This window comes from Motacilla alba, chromosome 2 (genome assembly GCF_015832195.1).
Source record: "Motacilla alba alba isolate MOTALB_02 chromosome 2, Motacilla_alba_V1.0_pri, whole genome shotgun sequence".
NCBI classification, from domain to species: Eukaryota; Metazoa; Chordata; class Aves; order Passeriformes; family Motacillidae; genus Motacilla; species Motacilla alba.
In genome coordinates, this window is record NC_052017.1 from 37922384 (window position 1) to 37945582 (window position 23199).

Consider the following 23199-nt stretch of genomic DNA (forward strand, 5'->3'; position numbering starts at 1 on the left):
GAAGGTTGTCATGTTGACAGAAAGAAAATGTATACTTGGAATTAAAAAATAAGTAGACATAACCATTCCTGTTTTATTAATTTACTTGCAAATGAAGTAGCACTGATCAGCTAAACTACTGAATGTGTATATAGTTTGTTTGGTTTTTTTTTTAAATTGCTAAAGTATCTGGGTCATGAATCAGAGTAGCTTGATGAAAGGGAAAGAGGAGAGTGTTTTTAAAGTACTTAAATAGGCAAATGGGATAATCCTGAGTGCAAGGTAACAGAAATTGAAATTTGTTATCTTTCTTTATGTATTATTCCTTGGTCATTGGAAAAGTATTTTATTAGCTTGAAAGGTTTCTAGTCAAGAGGATACATCTAAACTTCAGAGTTATGAGGGCATTTGACTGTGCAGAAGGTGAGCTTGTATGAGCATTTACACAGCAGACAACTGTATGCCAGGCAAATGAAAGATTCTTTGCTCAGTATTTTTACTAACCCTCCTCTCATGTACACATTAAATGTCACACCTGGAAAGTCATTTAGTTGCTGTTGTAATAAATGATTTCTTTTCAGAGGGAGAATCAGATTTTTTTTAGGTGTTAAAGTAATGGAAATATAATGTTTGCTTAGATTGGCTTTCCTGAAAGATAATGTGTCAAATCCTAATGACACACTAGGTCCAGTGTTAAATTTCAGTCCTTGCTGGAGATAGTGAATGAACTGTGTCCAGAAATAAGTCGGTTTGCATGTCCCTGCTTATATTACTAGAGTTCAAGGTCGCTAGAACAGTTCTGTAGAGTTTAATGTGCAATGTGTATTATTTACCCTTTTATTTTCTTAAGTGCCAGAGTGTTTACTGAACTGTGTGAGCACTTCACTGTTTTATATATAGGCAATGATTTTCTCAGCTGGTTATGCACAGAGGGTAAGCATTTTTTTGCCCTTATTTATTTATTTATTTATTTATTATGCTGAGGCAACCGGATGGGAGAAAGCATTCTTGCCTTTGGCATCTGAGGGAAAGACCTCTATTTTTGTTTAGTGTGCTAAACAGGGTTATTTTCTAGTAAGGGTTATAAATTATGATTGTGAAGGTATCCTCTCTTCCTGAGGGTTATAAATGTGATCTCTGGTCAGTACAGAGGAACTCACACTTTTGACCTTTCTGTCTCTTTGGACCCATTACTTGTTGGACATAATGGTCTTATTAAAATTGCTTAATTGTTCCAAAGAGATCATTTGTTCTTACTCCATTATTGCCATTTGATGCTGCCTCTCTACACACTGCCAAAAGTCCATGGTATATTACATTTTTATTGTTACGTAAAGCAGCTGTAAAACAAACTGTGGTTGTGTAAGTGTATTTGAAATCTTTGCTGTTGGCTACTTTATTTTTTCCCTTTATGTCTCTAACTCTTACATTTATAGTTTTGCCACCACAGAGAGCTAATGAAAAGCAAACATATAGACTGTTTAAAAAAAAAAAGGTAATGCTATGCACAGATTCACATTTCTTCCTTACTAATTTATTATTCTGTTTCTCATTATAAGAAAAGATAGGAAGCACATGCAGTTCTTGGGTGTTTTTTGGTGTGAGGATTGGGAATTTTGTCTTTTCTTTGCATTGCTTTTGCTGTTAAAGTCCTCTGATTTTGGGAGACCTCAGGAGTTGCAGACCTAGTGGCCATACAGCAGACAAAGGCAGAAGATAAGTTTATGTGCGGTAAGACATTGATCTGGAAGAGGGAAGATCTGTTTAACTCCTCTTCTTTAGTACTTGCATGCCTGTGGGCAGTCAGGCCCATGTGCATCCTCAGCACACTCACAGGGTTATGAAAGGTGATTTATCTTATGTGTTCAGGTTTCTCTTTACAAGTCGTACTGAAGAAAACAAAGGCTTAAGTTATCCTAAATTTTTGATTCTTTCTGTATGTCTTTAAGTATGTAGTAGAACACTATGTCTCATAGGAGTAAAATTATGACATGAGTACCTTTAAGGGTCTGACTTTCCACAAAAAAGAGTACTCACTGGGATGGTAAGTCTCTTAATCATTCTTTGCCCTAGTGGGGAAAGCATGTGAAACCAGCAAAACAGCCACTAGGCAACCTCTCTCACCGTTTCTCATCCATGCTGGTCACAGCTGCTGAGAAGTTTTTAATAGGTAGACTTTTTCTTAGTTTAAGCTGGTTTTTTTGCTTTAATTGGAGCTTGCACAGCTTAGATCTTGCTTTCTAGTCTTTTCAGAAATACACCTGAACTCAGTCGATGCTGAACCAGAGCTGCCTTCCCTCTGTAACCTGGCCTGGGGAGACATACCTACTTGGTGGGGGTCTGTTCTACATGGATTAAAGGAACAGAAACTATAAAGATTAAAAGATGCTCAGGAGGGGAACATGTACTTGGATTTTGCCAGCAGTTAAAAGTAAATCCCTTACAGTAAGGAAGACACTAAATGGTGCCTCTCAATATGTGTTTTGCAGTAGTTGAATTGTTCAAGAAGACTGAACCACTACCAGACTTCAACTTTGAAATGATGAAGTAAATTTTAGCTTGATTTTTATTTTGCCCGCCATTTCACTTTGCAAATTATGAGGTAATTCATAGTAACTTGCACATTTTAAAATTGTTCAATGCTATCTGGGACAACAGCTCTAGGGAACAGTGTTGAATCAGATCTGCTTTTTGTCAGCAGTGTATTTTAAGCATGTATGCGTGTGCAAACAAATATTTTTCCATTCACTTACCACAGTGCAGTGGAAGTTTTGAGAAAGTGAAGAGTTTTTTTTTTTCCTTCATTTTTTCCCTCCTAAATGTGCAGAAGTAGCTGTGTGGAAAAGAATCACTGTAAGATCAAGTTTCCTTTTCTTCAGCATTTAATTTGACTTGTAGAAGTTGAAAGAGTATGTGTTTTCATAAAAACTGCAAACATTGCATCACCCAGGAGAAGCAGCACGCATAGGAAAGTCTCTTAAGGGTGTGCAAAACAGACTCCCAACAACAGCACTGACTTGCTCGTTAATACCAGTGGTATAAAGGGTAAAGTCAAACTTATCATGACTGAGAGGGGATCAATGGTACCATTATGTATATTCTTATTGTTATATTGTAGCAAAAATAATACAGTTCTAGATCCGCTGTAATGGAATACCCTATGGGAGTGTTTGTGATTATGTCACTGAATGGAGTGAGTACAGCTCTGGAGTTGTAGAGGTTTTATGTATTCCAGTTTTATACATGAGGTAGTGTCTGTATGATCAGAGCTAGATATAACAGGACCATTATCACACAAGTTTGTTAAAAAGATGTATGACATTTTTAGAACATTCAATCTGAATGTTGTCACACTCAATCAGGACACCTCATTTTGTGTATCGTCCACCTGGGTTTCCTTTCTGTGTCTGGTCCTGTCATCAAGTAAGAACTAATTGTGCTCTTGTGTCCTTGGCTAATCATAGCAGACTGGTGGCTTTCTTCCAGTCTTTACAGTGTTTGACTTAGAGCAATGAACTTCCTAGCTGTAACAGAAAACTTTGTTTATTTATTATCTGTTTCACTGTTGAAAATAACTTTTTAAAAAAAATCTGACCCGAATGCTATGTATTGTCAACAAGAGTTTCTCTGCTCCATAAATTTGTTTTCAAGTCCTCAAAGCTGGGCAATATAGGTGAGGCTTTTTCACATGTATCAAATGTATGCTAATGAATCCAGTGTAAAGAACAAGGGTCCCATCATCTGCAGAAGGAAGCATTTAAGTGTGTATTTTTCCTCAACTGCAGTGTTGTTTCCATTAAAATAAATGAGGAAAGTTGGAATTGGGTATAGTAGGATCCAGTGCAGGCTGGTAGTGGGTCTAAGGGCAGGCAACCTTTGTATTTAAGGATCAGTCCTAAAGCTGAAGTAACATAAAAACTCTGTAATTTCTCTGAATTGTCATTTCCTATTGTGCAATAACTAAATCAAGCAAGGTTTCCACTGAAATTTTAACACCAATGTCATCAGTCTGCAATCTGGTGTGTTTCCTCTGAAATCGACTTCCATTTGCTTTTACAAATTCATTGCCTCCACATGGACATCCCTAGTTAATGAAGTGTTTTGGTTGAAGTCATGCTTTTGTTTGATGCAGCTTACACCCAGATAATGGTAGTTACACACAAATACAGATGTACACCCTTCCTGCAAGTGCCCAGAAATGTCATTGCACAATGGTGGCATCAATCCATTGTTAAGCTGTTCATCCATGACCATGATGATGGCACCTGAGAACTTGCTTACACTCACAAAGGAAGCTGCAACTGTTGACTAATTGCTTCTACAATTAGATTTAAAATAGCATGCTGAGTATGTGTGATACCAGAGGTTTGGGTGATGTTTACATATAAAGTTCTGTTCTTTTGCTGTTTTAATTGTCCCTCTCCCTCATTAGCATTGTCAGCCATACACACTCTGTTTTGTTTGGTTAGTTTGTGGTTTGTTGGGGTAGTTTGTTTGGTTTGGCTTTTTCCCAAGTATAGACATACCAGCATTGAGTAGGGGAGCATTTTTAATGCTTTTGGTATTTGATTTCTCATTTTCTGTCATAAACCTTATGCCTAAAGTTCATAGGTTTGAATTTCTTTACTACTTGCTTATCTTTCTCTGATTCTCCTAGTAGGTAAGTAAGTTTACTCTGGAAGAACAGACATTTACTCTGTCTTGAAGAACACAATCAGGATGAAATACTTCAGTCATTTAACTGCTAACTTCATGCTGCACTGAATTCTAGTGTAAGAGAAAATAAATTAGAAACATCTGTTTTATTTTTCTCATAACAGAAGAATCAAGAGAGATGTTCTATTGAAATCAAAGATAGCAAATAGAAGAGCAATAAAAGGAAGGTATTATATGTGTATTTCACACATATAATTAGTCTCTGGAACATACTGTTATAGAAAATTATTGAGGCCAAGAACATAACAGAATTTGAAATAGATTTGGGCAGGCATGTGGCTATCATCAATGTTCAAAGTCAGTGTTATTAATTATGGTGATTTGGGACCAATATTAAACTCATGCTCCTAGGTTGAAGCAAGATACCTTGAGATGTTGTACCAGAAGAACATGGTGGAGGGGTTTTTTGGGGCTTTGGGGGAGTTGCTTATTTCTTCCAAATAAACTTGCCTATAGACTAAAATCTGCTTTAATTCTGAGCATTACATTGAAATCTTTGTTCAATCCTGGCTTGCACAAAGAGTGTTTCCCCTCCTTCCACATACACATCTGCACACCTGTCTTGTATCTCTTTAGGACCAGAAAAATCCTCCCATACTGACTTCATCCCTTTTCATGCTCCTTTTCCACATCCCTTTCTGTATCAGGTCATCCCAGAAATTAACGTTATGCATCATGTCTGATAAGGTTGCAAGGGAATGCCTACAGAAATGACCTACAAAGTGAGCAATAGAATCCAAAGACTTATAAATGATTAATAACTACACAGAGCAGAAGCCAGAGTGTTGATTAAACTTGAGTGTGCTGCAATGAGTGAAATCACTATATTTCTGTAAAGGAAGTGATGATGGTAGCAAGCTCTTTACCATGGCTTGCCTTTTTAATAAGTGGCACTTCAGGTTACAGAATTAATTCCACAGAGTGTAAAAATATCAGGAGAAGGAAATATGTTAAAAGGCTAGACTATTATAGTTGACATTTGTGCCTGCAAATCTCAGCAGGACTTTAAACTACACAGTTTCTACATGTTGGGGCTAGGGAGGAGAAATATCTTGATATGCTAAAGATTTAAAAAAAAAAACAAAACAAACCCCTCAAAAAAAACCCAAACCCAAAACCACATAACAGAAAACCCAACAAAAACCCACATCTGTAGATTCAGAAAGAAAAGAAAAAGGTTGTTGAGCAAAAACTAATAGAAACAAAAATTAGAAATAACTAGGCTTTAGTCAAAATATTCCTGGCCTCCAAATACTCATATTGGGAGTGTGGGAAAGGCAACTTGAATAAATCATGTGGCTTTAAACAAAAGAACCTTAAAATTTCTCCTGTAGAGGAGTTCAGCTCTCTGTAAAGCTCTGTGCTTTCCTTACAATGTTCTACTCTTCTGTAATTACCTATAAACTAGTGTCAGTTTAGTGACAGAAGCAAAGCTTGTTTCTTGTTTTGAAGATGCTCAGCAGCAGCATTGATTGATAACAAACTTTCAGACTTTACTCTTCCATAAAAAAATACAGTATTTTGTATTTGCATGGGTTGCAGGTGCAACAAGGATGTTTTCAAAAGTGTTCTTTGCTGACAGTGGGAATTCGGAATGCCATAATTACTGACTGGGCTAAGTGTGATGAAGCAACCTCCCAATCCAAGTGCTCTGCAGTGATCTGGCTTTTGCAGTTGCTGCTGGTTTTGTTGGGAGGGGGGTGGGGTGTGCTGGATTCCCAAGAGATTTCTGTGCCCTGCATTGCATATGAATTAGTTCTGTTGAACTTCATGGAATTTTGTAATGGACTTCAGCAAGCCCAGACTGATACAGAAGTACTTGCTTTTAGAAAGAGACTTGACAAATGTATGCTTACAGGATAGACCTTTCACAATGAGTGGTTTGCCACGAACTTTGAAGTGGGGAAAGAAACTTACTCTTTACTGGCCTAGTGCTCACTAGAGGCATTGTCAGCTATGGTGATAAGTTTTCCCATTTTGAAAAAAGGATCGTGTGAATGAGAAAAAGAGTTAATTCAAACACATACAGAGTAATGGTTCATCTATCAGCTTCTGTGGAATGCTGTCTGCTTTATCTGAAAGAGTGTATTGGAGGAGTAAGCAGATTTTGGAGAGGAGAAATGGAATTTATTAAAAAAAGGAAGTGGAGGACTTCTCATGTGAAGACACAGGGATTGTTTCCTTAAAAAAAAAAAAAAAAAAAAGCCTGAAAAACCAAACTAACAAACGTAGCATTCACAGAATCACAGAATATGCTGAGTTGGAAGGGACCCACAAGGATCATCAAGTCCAACTCCTGGCCCTGCAAAGCACCATCCTCAAGGATGATACCATGTGCCCAACAGTATTGTCCAAACACTTTTTGAACTCTATCAGGCTTGGTGCTGTGACCTCTTCCCTGGGGAGCCTGAGCATTTTTCCTCATTTTTTAACCTCAAGAGAAAACAGAGGGCAAGGTTTTTTTCCTCTTCTAAGACAAGAACAAAGACATATGGAATGAGACTAAAAGATAGTGAGATTTAATTTGTTCTCTTTTTACAGATCAAAATGGGGCATAGGAGTTCCATGCTGTATTGCATTACTGAAAACAAGAATTAAGCAAGCCTCAGAAAGTCTCAGGCTTCTGTGGAGGGCAAAATCAGACAGAATTACTACAGCTGATTCATAATACTGATTTCAGAAGGGAAACATGGATGCCTGGTGTTGAGGCTCAAGCAGTTACCACCTGAGAGTGTTGTTATGGTAGAGGAAAACAGAAAACATGGCAGAAACCTTCTGATGCCCATCTCTGACCCATTTGACACTGGAAACCACTGAGATATGAGGTGTTAAACTAGGTGGACTTAAGGTCAGATCCAGCCTGATGGATCTATATTTCTTTTGATTAGCTAGTAGATAAAATTTGCACTTGACCTGTGATCAAAATCTTTGGAGTTATACTATCTCTAGTGTGAACTGAACTTTATGTTAACGTTGTTTGTTAGGAGGAAAAATGTGTTTAGAAAAAAAAATGTTTGTAAGTCACATTGTAAAAAGGTTTGTGTTGTATGAAACATACACTCATATATATATATATATATATGTATGTATGTATTTATAAAAACCACTATTAAGAATGATTTCTAAAAGTATTTTCTCTTATATTTTTGTCAGATTTGTATGTCTCTTGGTGCATTGAGTCTTAGAGCACAAAACAAGGAATCACTTTGGTGTTTCACTTCAGTACTTAAGGTTGACTTTACCTGATCAGATTTCAAGTTTGTAGTATCATTAACTCATGGCTTGAAAGTTGCATGAGTTTTGTGTATATTTATGTAGAGTGAATTAAAAAATCACATTAATATTGGTTGGTTTGCTAATCTGTTAATGATACTGTCATTGGGATGATTTTTTGTGTGTGATTTGTTCTACTCTTCTGATGCTTACAAACTCAGCAGAAGAGAGTTATTTTCAGCTTTTTTACCTTAATTGGAAAAAAAGTTGACTCATCATAACCTGTAATTACATTTGATTAAAATCCCGATTTATTTTTTTTTTTGTAATGGGATAAGTCACTTTTAATGATGGGAATGTCAGCTGCATTTGGAAATTGTCTTTTCTCACTAATTTGTTAAGAAGGCTGTTTGTGTGTACTTTAGGAGTTTTATTTTCTGCCATTTCTGAACTGAGGTCTTGACATAGAAACTTAAATGAAAAAATACCTGCTTATTTTTTTATCTTGAAAGTTCAGGTGGGGTTATCTAGACTGGATGCAAAATTTGCCAACATAGTGTAAATAGTGTAAATATATTTACATTGCAAACATAGTGCTGTTTGAACATCTTTATTTCTCTACAAGAAATACTTGAAATGCCTTTTAGTAAGAAAAATCGAAGTGAATGAATCTGGGGTGACTGGAAACATACCACTTTTCTTTGTGCTTAGAGAGATTTTCCCACCTTCATATCCAAAATCCTTGCAATTTGTAGCTAGTGAGAGATTTATTTCTCTTATGTTGTTATGTATGGAAAATTGCATCAAGCATGGGTATTAAGGCTGGCAGTTCTTCCAGGTGTTTTGCCATACCACTGTGTGCTATTATGCTGTTTTCATATTTGTGCCTAATTAGAAGCAACATGTTCAGTTAGTGTTCAGAAACTTAATAGTGTAATATTAGGCGCAAACTGCTCATCTATCTCTGTGTCAGTTCTGCAGTTTCCTCGGCATTATGGAAATGGTTATAGCATAACAAAAGCAAGGCTCAGCTCTCAAAACATACGCCTAATCTTGTCAGTCTTGCTTCAAAGTATAACTTGCAACAATGCTGAGGTTAAAAGGTTAGAAAATGTGTGCTGTTCTCCATCTCTAAGACACTTGCCTGTTTCTGTGAGGTGTGCTCTCTTCCTTCTGCCTCTACAATAGAAAACCTCTTGCTAGAGCTACTACCAATTCAAGTGTTACCACCATCCAGTGAAGAAATGTGTATTTTAGACCCTTTTTTGTACATTTCTTGGATTGCACCAGAAGTTTGTGAAGAAGATGTCTTTCTTTTTAATGACTAGAAAAGCCTCCATGGCAACATACATGAAGTATTATTTAACATGAGTGATTTCAGGTAATGTAAGTATGAATTTAGCATGATTTTTTTTTTTTCTCATGGTACCGAAAAGTTTAAATTTAGTTTAAACTAAGGATATCAGTGATCAGCTGAAGAAGCAAATTCCTAAGCCATGTGGGACCAGGAGTGATGTTGAGAAGGATGCCTGAATTTCTTGTGTGCCCTAGCAATTCCCTGTTCCCTGCCTGCTGTTGTTCTCTGTCAGCAGAGAAGTGCCACACATGGGAGTTGTCTTTCAGCTTATTAAATTGTTGCTAGGTCATCTCTCTTTGGTGGAAATCAGGGAGGAGAAGACACCAAGTGTTGGCTTGTGTGAATGTAACATGTTTTTCATAAAAGGTGTAAGTGACATAATGCCATAAGTTGAAACTATTATTACTTGTCACTTCATTGCTTCATCGTCATTAATGTTTCCTTACATTTGGGACATTTGCACATTTCCAAATAAAAGGATCATGAAGTAAAGGTATTGGGAAGTTAGAAATTCATCTATGAATTTTTTTACAGTTCACGGGGAAGTTGCTTAATATGGATTGCCAAATAGGGTTCTGAAGAAAAAAAGATAGTTTGTGAAGGACTATATGTGTTCTTCAAGTTAAGGCATGCAAGTTGGCCACAAAACTGTATACATTATTTAAGAGTGCTGCTTAGTCCTCTTGTGGCTCCTAATGAGGATTAAATTTAATGTTCCTAATATTTTGAAAACAAAAAGTAAACAAAAGTTTGTAAAGTCACTGCAAGCACCTGTTTAGGCTATCCTTTATGCATGTGAATCTGCCATAGAAAAATCAAAGTTCTATTTTTCTTATTAAATCTCTTGATAGGTTTTTGGGGTTTTTTTGAAGTTTTTTCTCTCTAACCAGCTTTGAAATATTTGTATCTACTACAGTAAATGTTGGCTAGCTGTTGTGACTGGCTCATGTTATTAATGGGAATAACTTGCAGTGGCATATAAACAATTTTTAGTGGCTGCTATATAGTTGGCTGGCAGCTGTGCTGTATTACAGTGTAGGTAATCTTGTTTTACTTAAAGCAAACTCTCATCTTAGATTTCTGTTTCTAGTCTGTGCATGCCAGACTTTCAAAACTCAAAGATAGTGTTTTCAAAGTACTTTATTTTTCTGCCAGGTAATTTTGGTAGTTTAGAACTATGAAAATCAGGAAAAAATTCTTTCTGGGTAGTACAGCATAATTGAGAATATTTTGTTGTTGTTTTGAGAAGAGTTAGCAAATTTTGAGCTTTTATTGGCTGGTTTGTGTAGTTTTGCTGTTAGCATCCACAGTGAAATAGGTTCATTCAAATGCAGTAATCTTAATCTATTTAATGAGTGGCAAGAAGGGAGGTTTAACATAGGCAAAGGAGAAGGGGAAGACATCAAGATTATACTCTTTTTTTTCTCTCTATCTTTCATGTATCTTTAAGATATGTCCTTCAAGACATACTGTATTTTGTTCCTCAGCATAATGTTATCGGTATCAGCATTGGTATGCTGATGGGAAGCAATATAAAGATGTGAAGCCAAGAAAATGGGATGGCCTCTTTCTCTGGTTAAGTGATGTTGACTTTACTTATCATACATCTAGAGGGAAGGGGACTCTTTGTTGATTGGCTGATGGATTGTTCTAATTTGTAACATGTTTTTTAGAGCGAGTTGGTTAGTAGGTAGGTAGATGATGGGACAGGTAAATCCGTTTAGGAGCATGTGGTACAGGAAGAGGTTTTTCTCCCTTAGGTTATGTTCTCTTGAAAACTTAGAAGTTGCATATAAACTGTAATCTTAAGATACTACTTCATCTGTTCCTAGTACAGACTTTGAGCAGAATTCCTCCATTCAGTGCAAGAGAGATGGTAGTGTAGCTCTAGTCTGGAAATGTATTGATTCCTCTCTTTCAAGTAGCCCTTGTCCTCCCCATGGGAGTATGAAAGTTAGCTCAAGGAGGCAGCTGGGTGAAGCCTCAAGAACCTTGTCTTTATTAGCATGAGGAAGCTCTGAGCCTTGTTTGCTTTCAATGTTCAGCATAGCAGAAGTATCTTGCCAATTGTTACATAGCATATTTTAACTTTCTGGGGCTGTTTTTTTCGATTTGGTTTATAGCTGCTGTTGCCCTTTCAATTTAATTTATTTAGGGTATGTATGGATGATAAAGTCCAAAATAAACAGTCCACTATGTTAGCTGGGTGCTGGATAGGTAGGCTTATGAAATAGGTGGGATTCTCTATGTTTTTTTCCCTTGACAGGGCAAGCAGCTTGTGAAGAGACAGAAGTGTCCAGATCATGTGGGTTCAAATTGATTACTTTTCCAATTGATGTACTACAGGGCTCCTGAATATTTATGATGTACTGGAGAGTTTTATCTGCTTAGTGAGATCACCTTCCGTATTCCCACACTGGTGGGAACAGCGCAGGAGGTGGGCATGATAGAGAGAAACACAGATGTAGGTCCCAGCTTGATTCTGGAATGGCAGGTTAATTGTGGTAGATTTCTATTTTCCTTAATGGATAAAGCACAGTGTTTAGGAAGGAGCACTGTTATCACTCAGTGTAGCACCTCTAGAGCTTATGGAGGGGAAGGGGATATAATTGAACTGTTTAGTTGTCAGAGGGGGTAGTTTCCTTTCCATGTATGAAGAACCTACTATATCCCAGTAAGTGCCAGGAGGAAGTAAATTTGCTTTCTTTTCAGGAATAGACCACATTTGAGATTAATGAAACAAGAACTTTCATATTTATCAGTAGTATTGATTGTCTTTTATTTGTCTTTAATTATAGGTCTGCCAATTTGATTCTAGGCAACCAGTTTAGGGTATGCTTGCTTTATGCAACCATTAAAGTTACAGAAATAAATAGATTCACTAGTTATATTTCTACACCAATTTCCAAAAACCTGTTGGGAAATGAAGAGGCCCCCTAAAAATGGTGTAATTGCAGAAACAGTGCATTTGTGAAACTGCCTGGTTTTGCTTACCAACTTTAAATTACACATCTGTGCTATAAATACATAAATAATTTGGAAATGAGGTCTGATGATGTGTAATAATTTGTCTCCATGTTGGTAGTTGATAGTCAACAGACAAATGGCAGGAAGGAAACTGATTTAAAAATAACGTGAGGTTATGTTGGCAGACCTCAGATTCTACCATTACATCTTCTTGTCATTTTAAATGAGAAATTGCTTATTGTTAGGCGAGTCAGATTCTGTGTTACTCTTTCCCAATTTGTTTTATTGTTTCTTATACAGAGTATTATTTAATGGAACGTGTAAGGTCACATATAAGCTGGGACATTTTAATTTATTTAATTCTTGTTCATGACCTCTAACTAAATATATGAGGAGAAAAGAAAAATATTTGTACACAATGAAAATAATTTCATTCATTACTTAGTCTGGCATTTTCTGTATTTCTATACTGTACATACTAAAGTCTCAGACTTACAGAAACAGCCTTTCTGCAGTCATGTTTGACACTGAAAATGTTCCTACATGTATGTAGTGGGACAAACTTCCAGTACTTTGCAGTAGAGAAGGCTACAAAGAATCCACTGGAAAGAAAAACTGAAACCCATGAGAGCTGAGCAGGCTGGATTTACTTTCAATTTTGGAACCAATGCTAAATGGATTAATTTCTCTTGAACCTTTTTATAAGACCTTGCTCCTAAATTGGAGTGATTATTGTTAAACTAAATAGAGCTGCAGCACACTCCTGAGAATATCACAAGTCTCTTCCTGACTTCCCTGAGGTCAAAACTGAGATTTTATTTTAAATCTTTGGAGCCTGGTTTAAAAATCAGACTCTGCAGTGGAATTGTGTAAGAGGGTTGGCCTTTTCACCAGGTAGCTTAGTAGTAACTTCACAGTAATCTTTTGCAGAGACTGAAATATTTCAGGTAAAAGTCCTAAACTTGCAAGTACCCCATGGCATTTCTGTTCCTATTGTAATAGAAAAAGAATGAGCTCTTGGCTGTGGTAACTCTTGGTTGTTGTGTGATCTTATTGCCAAGTATTTTTATATAAATTGGAAATGTAGTCTTTTTTTTTTTTATTATTCCCACAAAGAAATCCCCGTGATCAGTTTTCCTTGAAGTCCCATAAATCCCTGCATTACACCTTATCAGCTCCATTATCAGAGCTATTTAGTTATTTAGTTCCTTTTTTAACCTAGTAAGAAAGTAATTCACTGCACCATTTATCCTCTAGTTTAAGCTTTGTGCAATTGTTCAAACCTTCCTAATTTTACATTAGGCTGATACTTAAAGGAAAAGCTTTCCCAGATGTTAAAACAGAAATTTTGTGCGTGAAAATGCAGTGAAGAATGATATTATCTCTAACTCTGTTGGAAATGTGGTGGGATTTTTAAGGCATTTATGCTCATGCAGTAATATTGTGACTGCATTTTAAATTGAAGACAGAAAACACAATACTTTCAATGACTTACAAAAATAATAATATTTACAGCTTTGTACTGGAGAACCACATCCCTGTATATGAGCTAGAAGGAGAATTAAGTTCTATTTTCCAAATTTTATGCTTGGTTTGCTGTAGCAATATTATGTTTCATCTTTGCTCACTTACCTCTCTACCTCCCTTGCTCCCTTCTTATGTTTTAACTAAAGCTAGCTGCAACTTTTTCACTTGCTGTCTTTTCCCTCTCATTGAGGGAAAAGACAGCAAGTGAAAAATCTCCCCTCTCATTTTATCTCTCATTGAGCCTGCAGGAATTTCACCTGGTAACAATCCATCATTTTTATGTTAACACAGAGGAGCAGCTTGGTTGTGTGTAATGACAGTGGGCAAAAATTGCCGCTGATTCACGTAGGCATGTGATAGTTCAGTATGTTACCTTTAATTTGCCACAGTTGCCCAGGAGTGGTTTTCTTGTGTTGTGATTATTTTTTCCTTTATTTTCCTTTAATTTCCATTCTTTGACATAAAAATGAGAGGCATCTCACTTTTAAACTACTTTGCCAAAAAAATAGCAATTAAGTGGATGGCCCCGGGTATCCTTTTAATTGCTTCTGGTTTGTCTTTTTGGATTTCTTCCTAATAACTGTGTAATGTTTTAATGCTTATTTTATAATTGAAAAACCTTTGTAAGTTGTGTACACAAGTCTTTGGATTGTATTGTAGCAGGTTTGGCATAGTGGGGTCCTGCCTGTGTATGGAGTGTCTTGGTGCTATAGTAATCAAAATAATAATAATAGATTTTGGTTGCTAAAGCATGTGCAGAAGGTGACAATTTATTTCTAAAATTAGAACTGTGCATTAATATGGAAGTTTTGAAGTGATGTTTGGGCCAAAGGATTAGCTGCATTTTGTTTTGTGAGTTTTCACTCTGTCCTTCAACACACCTATTTTAAGACAGCTTGCTTAAAGATCTGTAGAGCAAAATTTCTTTGAATGGGGGATTTGGTGTTTGTTTTCAGTGGCTGAGATGGATGAGCTTTCCTGCTTCTTTGTAAAGGTGGCACCTGCCTCCCCCAGCGATCCAGTATTTCTGGGGTGCTTTTCTCATCTCTCCACCAGATTCAGCTTAACAACATAAGTGAGAAAGTTCAGGGGTGGACCCACCCAGTGGGCTGTGAGAAAAAAAAATGTATTTACCCTGAGGTCAGGAGTGGGGTGGGATTCGTTGGAAAAATCAAGGTGCAACAAAACTTCATGTGAGAATGATATGCTACGTGCCTGGCAGCCAAAACCTCTGATGTGTTCTGGGTTTACATCTTTGGAGAAGAAAATAGGAAAAAAAAAGGCAGGGGTGGGGAAATAAAAGGGACCTTCTAACAATCAGCTGTTTCCTAAAACTGCCTAGTAGGTCCATAACTAAGATGCACTTCTGTGTTGAGCCATCAACTGTTTCTTACTAGAAAACAAAGCAACAGCAAAAAAAATTATGTTGCTGGCAGTTTGTAATGGTGAAGTTTTACTCTGGAGATCATTAGATTCTCTGCCACCTTGAAATTCCCATGTGGCATTAATATGTTGTTTGCTTTCTGATTTGAGCTATGTCCCTTGGAAAAGGTCATGTCTGCAGTGTTTTTAGAATTTATGTTTATTTTCCCCAAGTGTGCAACTTGAAAACAGCTTAGCTACTAGCATCAGACTCACCATGTTTAGGGCAAAATAGCCTCAAAAATAGCACCTAGGGACATGGAGTAGTTGGTGTATGAGTTCATGGGTTTGTTACTTGCAATTTTACCTGAAATATATTGTAGGTTTTCATTAGGTGTTATTTCGTTCATCATACCAGGGAACTGCCGTTCTTCTCATCACCCCGACAGATAGCAGTCTGTGGCACTTCTAAATTACTCTGCTAAATTAGTTAGCTTTTAAAAGGAATATGTGCTGCGTTGGTATATCAGGGTATTAACCTAGTGTCTGTAGCATCAACTATTTTGATTTATCACTGCAGTGATCTGCTGTTGTGTCTTCTGTATCTCAAAGAAGAGAAATTAAACTATTTGCTAGTCTGAATTTTCACTAAAGGGAGCACTTACATTATCATTTGGTCAACTCCTAGAAAGGACCAGGTAGTTTCTAAACGAACTAGTGTGTTTACATAAACAATGGACTCTTACTGAGTCATTCTCCTGGAAAGTACCATCACTGTGTTCCCAGGGATTTTCATACATTAGATGTATGTGGTGAACACCAAAAAGTCCTGCCTTCCCTTGTGGCATAGGCATGTTTTGAGTGATTTGCCCAGGATGCCAGGGCAGAGGAAGAAGCTGAGTTTGTGTGTGCAAAATATCAGGGTGGTATCATGTACTGCAGACCTGTGGTGGAGGTTATATCTGGCAGGCTTAATACAAAAAAGCCACAGGCTGGGTCTTTTTGCAGACTGTCATTTCAGCTTTTTCCATTTGTGAAAGTGTGTGTGTGTGTGTGTGTGTGTGTGTTCTCCATGAACACTGAATCTCTGAGACAGAGTTCTGTGTTTACATTTGCTCGGTACTGCCAGGCATCTGCAGCTAATTTGCCTGGGCATCATTCTGCTCCCCAGCCTCTGCTCCAGGCATTTCTAATTTACCTGTTGGATTTTTAAGTTGGGAAAGAATATGGCATCTGCCAGCAAAAAGAGGCAGAGCAAGATCAGGTTTTTCCAAAGCAGCACAATGCTCACTTGGACTTGGCCCGTGCAGGACTTTGAGCTTCATCTCACTTGTGCTTCATCTCACTCTTTCTCTCTGCCTTGGATTTACCAGGAGGTAATGCCTTGCATTTTCCTGCTTCTAGACTTGGAAAATTAGATACTCCTTGAACAATACATTGCCTCTGGGAGATTTCCCAAGGAGTGTTTCTGTCATGACATCAGTCTGGGGGATAAGCTAGCATCATTGGGGACAATCAGGATCAGTTGTTACAGTGGGTGCAGTGCATCTTCACAGAATATATATCACTGTTTTTCCAAGAGAGATCTCAGTTGCACTGAAGTGTAACACATGCTGCTTGATAGGATAATAATGGTCGTGATCTTTTCAGTTTTCTTTCAGAGTCATTTTTCACTCTGAATTGCTGGTCTTTTATTCATTTCTTTCTTTGGAACTGAAGAGGTTGTGGGCTGCTGAGTTAATACAGAAAGTTGTTGCTCACATACTCTCATCTTGCAGTGGAAACAGTTTCTATTTAATTGGTTAAAATTATCTTCCTAGTGGTCATATGTTGGACAGCTTTAAAGTGTTGTATTAGTAGATCTAGACACTTAATTTGAGTAGTGGTGACACATATCAGGCAAGGTGACAGCTGTGCCAGTGAGCCCTGTATCCATGCATCAGTGAATTTCTTTTTGAAGCAGATAACTGCAAGGACTTTAAACAAATAATGTAATCTTTAGCCTCTGACAGTTTCCATATCTCCACCAAAAGTTAATGCCACTGTTCTTACACTGTGGTCAAGTATTGTCACTTTTCTGTTATTCACTAGGTCTTCATGAGCTGTTTGATATTACTAATCCTAAGTTAAATCTAAGCAGTATCATACTTGAAGCTGACTTGCATCATCCTCTTTCAGTCTTTCTTTTATAAGAAATCAATGTTAATGTGTAAAAGTTGGACGTGCACAGCTATTTTACGCTGTTAATTGAATTATGAAAAGCTTGAAAGGAGAGCTTAGCACATCATTGTTAAAGCCTACTGATGTCTTACAAAGATGTTGCACTCTTAATATGGCAGTATATTACTTGTGTGCAGTGATAGCTCTAATTGGAAACCTAATAGGATACAAGAGATTTCTAAGACTATTACTAATGATAATATATTTTTTTAGGTCTGTGGGAGTTTTTTATTGACAGTCCCCTGGGCTGAAGCTGGAAATAAAATGCGAAATGGTGAAATATTTCTCATTGGCTCAGAGGGCTGTATTCAGTGCTAATCACACATCACATTTCTTGAGTGCTGAAGTGCTCTCCGTTGGCAGTTCTGATGATATAAATTCCAACAGTAAATCGGTGCTAACGAAGTTCAAGTACCTGTTCCCGTTCAGTAGCTCCACCTTTAGGGAGGGAGGGGAGGATGATTGCAGGCGCATCTTGCAGTAATGACAGTGTGTCAGTAGGTTGCTAATAGGCACATAAAGAGGTGATTCCTTGGAGCGGTGGCTAAGGGTGCCCCAGAGAGTCCTTTTCAGTAAGTTTGCACAGTTGAGTTGGTGTCTTTCCAGAGCCAGAGCTTCCCTCGAAATGCACCACTTTTCCAGTCTAACGCACAAGTGGTAGCTGGAGAGTACTGAGTGCCCAAATATATGGACCTGCATAGGATAGGGACAAGTTATTAAGGTGGAGTGGGATGCCAGCAGTGTTCAGGATGGAATGGCTTTTACTTTAATTTAATACTGATCTTGAGCTGTGCGGGGTTTTGTGTTCTGGAGAGAAAAATCTTTCCCTTGTGGCTGGTGCATCATTTGCCGAGAATCTGTCTACTGCTTTGTTACATGCCTTCCTTTCCCTAGAAGCATGCTTTTAGTCATAACTTCACCATTTTTGGATTATCTAGCACTAACATATTGTGAAATTTTATTGTTAGGTTAATCTGGAAAAAAAAAAGTTAGGTTTGATAACAGAATTTATTCCCTTTCTCTCTCCTGATTCCCCTGCTGTCAAGATGTTCACCAGTACTGGGAAAAGCAGGGGAAAAAATTGTCTCTGGTCACTGTTGACAATTTATGTTCTTGCAATTGTATTTCTGTTTGTAACATTGTTATTAACACTTAGTGATTACTCTGGTTTCCTGCATGTTAATCAAATGCACATTGTCATGTGAATATTGAATTTATTGCATTGCCTTGCCTCTCAAGTAATACTGCTCTGTGATTATTATAATATGAAAAGAGCTAGGTTTTTACCTTCTGTCTTGGAGGAGCCTTGTTAAAAGAAGGAAGAAAGAAGAGCAAGGCTAGTTTTCATTGTATTAGGAACGTTAAGATCCGTCCCCTTCAGAACAAGGAGAGAAGAGATTTCTGAAACCGTGGTACATCCATGATGGAAAAAGCTATGTCAGCACCTCCCGTCATGCAAATGCTTTTCCAGCTCTGGCATCTTACAAACAAAATACTACCATAGCAGTAGAGAAGGGAAGAGCCAGCAAAGGAGTCCTACACCATTAATGGCTTTATAGGTTAGAAATACTCAGTGACATATGGCACACTACCGAGTACAAGTGTCTGTGGATATCAGTAAAACTAATTTTACCAAGCAGACATTTGATCTCTGCAACACCTTTAGTTTGTACTGCTTGTAGTGAGCTGCTGGCAAGTTAGGCAGAATCTCAAATAAGCAGAGCTAATTTGAGAAAGTGCTGTTTTAATTTGGCACAGTGATTTTAATTCCCCCTAAAAAATGCAATTCCACAATGCAAGCAATATCAACAGCATGAGATCATGTGCAGTAAAATTATAAAAGTGTAAAAAATTTTGACATTGAAGAGCATCATCATTAATTTGGCTTCCTTCAATTATACTATGAGCCTTTGTTTAACAATAATGCAGGATATATTTTAATTTTAATTTTAAAGAACACACAAGATTAATAAAATGAACATAAGTCCTTAATTTGTTTAGTATGGTCTTTAATGTGATACAGTTTTATTAAGACTGAGACGGAAGAGCCATTTCTGAAATACAGTAGGAAATTGGTCTTTGAAACTTACCTCTTGTATTGTATTGGTAGTGTAGTATGTTTAGGAGTAGTTCTGGGCAATGCTGCTCTTGTAACTATCAGGAGAGAGAAAATGGAACCCATACCCCACCTCTAGTTTCTCAGCTCTGCTAAACAGTCTGCAGCACTGATAAGTTCAGGTAAGATCTCTGAGTGTTTGAAAGCATTCAGTCTTCTTTTAATCCCTGTCTTTACTTCAGGTGGTGTATGAAGAGTAACACTGAAATATTTCTTCCAAATCATACTTGAAGAATGTAAGAAGTCGTATTTATTTGAGCTGTGGTAGTATTTCTAACTGATTTTGTTTTTTATTCTTTTAGTGCTGGCCCCAAAGGTGATAACATCTATGAATGGAGATCAACCATTCTAGGACCTCCAGGTTCAGTGTATGAGGGAGGTGTTTTCTTCCTTGACATCACATTTACCCCAGAATATCCCTTCAAGCCTCCAAAGGTAAGAGACCTGTAGCTAACATCTTAAACATGAATAGCATGCAGTGTTAATGGAACACAGCCCATTTGAAATCCACTCTTCTTAAGAACAAACTTAAGCTAATTTTAGACATTACAGGAGTTTCTGTTAGCTAATGTTAACAGCTTTTCCAGTCCTCTTGATAATTATCCTAGAGCTTGTCTTCTGTCTTCCTGCTTCTGTTTATAAGAAGTGCTAAGCATTTCGTGCAAGCATGGGGACAGGGCTGAGAAACTGAAAAGTAAATAAACTTGAGAATAGGAGAAATGCTGCAAATACTTATTTCTCAAACAAATCAGGTACTGTAAGCATAAGTTACATGTGTTTTGGCCACCGAAGTAGTATTTAATTTTCCAGTTTTGTTGGACACTTGCGTTGTTCACCTGTTTGTACAGTAACAAACTTTCTGTAGGTGTGTTATATTTGTGAAGCTCTTACATTCCAGTGTTGTTGTGTTCCAGTGTTCTAAGGCAAATACCAGTGCAAGTGAACATTATCCGGTGTTCCAATATGTGGCCACAGGAAAAGTGTTGGGTTACAAGAGGTGCTTGTGCATACACTTGATGTTTGTCTTGTATCTGAAAGCATTTATGTGCATGTTTAACTTTCTACTTAAAAGTTGTTTGATTGATGAGATTAATGCCAGTGACTGCACCATCTTTCAGACTTTGGTCTAGTCTTGCAGCAGAAAGGACTTCCTCAGGCCATCAGTCCATCTCAACAGAGCAATGCTAATTGCTTGCACAAGACTAATTAATACAAGCTTGCCAAATTAAGGAAAATGTTTGCCTGTTCTTGCTCACATAACTTCAGGGTTTCTGGTAGAAGGTCCTTTAATTCTATCTCTGAGATAGGGTTCCACTTCACAAACAGCAGGGTCTGCCTTGGGAGATCTCTAATGCTTTTCTGCTGACATCTGTCCATACCTTTTTGGAGATTCTCTGGCATTCGCAGATGGTTCTCATGTCAGAATTTAATTCACTTTTGAGTAGTTTTTTGTTTGTTTGTTTTGGGGGTTTTTTTGTTTAATTTGCTGAATAATTTGTTGTCCAACCAACTGTATGCAGTTTATTATATTGTGAGCCCAGTAAGCATTTAAAGAGGGATCTTTTGCTTTTCCATATGTGCTTTGTTACACCTTTGCTTTCTATGCTAAGGTCAGAAGCATTTATCAGCCCAAGCTTGTTCAGACACATCATAGAATCCTGGAATGGTTTGGGTTGGAAGCAGCCTTAAAGATCACCTAGTTCCAACTTCCTTACTGTGGGAAGATACACCTTCTACTCGACTATGTTGCTGAAAGCTCTATCCAACATGGCCTTGAACATTTCCAGGGATGGAGCATCCACAACTTTTCTGAGCAACCTGTTTTAGTGCCTCACCATTCTCACAATAAGGGATTTCCTCCTAATATCTCGTCTAAATTAACCCTTTTTCATTTTAAGGCCATGACTCCTTGTCCATGCCCTTGTAGAGAGTCCCTCTCCAGCTCTCCTGTGGGCCACTTGGAAGGCTGCTCTAAAGTCTCTCTAGAACCTTCTCTTCTCCAGGCTGAACAAGCCCAACTCTCTCAACCTCTCTTCATAGGAGAGGTGCTTCAACCTTTTGATTGTCTTGAAGGCCCTCTTCTGGACTCACTCCAACAGGTCCATTTCCTTCTCATGCTGGGGGCCCCAGAGCTGGATGCCACACTTCAGGTGGGGTCTCACAAGTGCTTGTGATTGCCAGACACAGGTACGAGGACCTTGCACATGGGCTCATTGAACTTCATGAGTTCACAGGCCCACTTCTCTCTGTCCCTCCTAGGCTGCCTGTCCTTGCTTCCACTTTCTGTACACTTCCTTTGTGTGTTTGAGTTTGTCCAGGACCTCCTTGTTCTTCCATGCAGGCTCCTTCCCCTCCTCTGACAGATGGATCCTATCAGTGCTCAGCAGACCAGGTTTCCCAAAGCAAGTCCCATGGTTTAAGTAGCCAAGCCCCTGGCTGTGGCACCAGTCCCATAACCATTTGTTGGTTTGCTAGATTTGACTAGTCCTTTTGAACCCTTTCCCTTTGACCAGGAGGATTGATGAAAAACCATCCATGCTCCAGAGTCCTTTCTTGACACTCCCAGGACTGCCTTATTTGGCTTTAGTGTCTTTTCTGATAGGATGGGTGTTTCCAATCTCAGAGCAGCAAAGTGGTTCTGTGGGAACACCTCAGTCTTTGGAGGGAAGTCTGTTCCTGCAGATCCTTGCCATGGCAAGCTTCCATTCTTCTGCATTACTGGCCCCCTCCCTTCCCTGTGTGCTGGTGGGAGTTTCTGGCTGTTTGGCCAGAGGATGTGGGTCCAGTGCAGTTTGGAACCAGCTGTCTTAACTCCTCCTCAGCAGCCCTGATGCCACACATGCTTCTCACTGCCTCCTACAGCTCAGCCAGCTGCTGCAGGTTTTCCACCTGGGCAGCACCTTTTGCAGGCAGTCCTGCTGGCTGTCCTGCTCAGCAGAAAGGTCTTGACACTGCCTGTAGTCTGAGATCCACTCTGCAGCCTCTCCCTTCAGCAGCTCCATCTGGGTGGAAGTATCTGCCACAGACAGGATAGATGGTGCAAATGCCCCAGCCAGAGTTGCAGCCCTTGCTCTCAGATGTGTTCCCACCATGCTGCTTCAAGGGTCAAGTAGGATGCCTTGCAAGACTATGCTGTAACTGCTGGAGTTACTGAGACAGCCCTGTATGCCAAGTTCCCCCATGCAGAACCAAATAAACAGTTATGTCATTCCAGCTCCGCCCTGCTTTCTTTTTGAGATCGTTTTGTCTTTATCTTTACATCTAAACCCTCACCCAGATGAAAAGAAGGGTGGGATTAAAGCACCAAACAGATAGGCACCACTTACTGAGACCTTAAAAGGTGAGTTTAGGGTGATTCACTGTATTGGAGCAGTTTCATTTAAATGGAGTTTTTTATCTAGCAAAGTCCAAGTCAGTTTACAAACCACATGCAGGCATGGAAGTAAAATACGTGGAACTTCAGTCTCGTTGAGATGATATACAGGAGAAAGCAATGTGCTGCTATAATAGAACACACTTTTTCTACTGGGACAGGTTGAAATGAAGAACCATCCTTTGAGAACCACAGCTGCTCCTGTATTAAAATCTACACTGGTGTTAATCAGTGGTAAAGTGGAAAATATGATTATCATATCGCTCCTGCTTTATTCCTGCTATTTTGTTGATTTCAGACTGTCCAACTACTTGCAGTAGAGAGTAAATACTGTCTGTGGATTATGTTTAAGTGGTAGGCTAATGTAAT

The 23199-nt window shown here is 38.3% G+C and overlaps 1 protein-coding gene across 2 annotated transcripts in view; it reads left to right on the forward strand.

Moving 5' to 3' along the window:
* The window catches only part of LOC119696238 (ubiquitin-conjugating enzyme E2 E1), a 46336-nt gene that overhangs the window by 17487 nt on the left and 5650 nt on the right, over positions 1–23199 (forward strand). For both annotated transcript variants that reach the window (XM_038125972.1, XM_038125964.1), the window contains one exon: positions 19760–19892. In XM_038125972.1, the coding sequence (XP_037981900.1) occupies positions 19760–19892 (133 nt within the window). The remainder of the gene's footprint in view (positions 1–19759; positions 19893–23199) is intronic.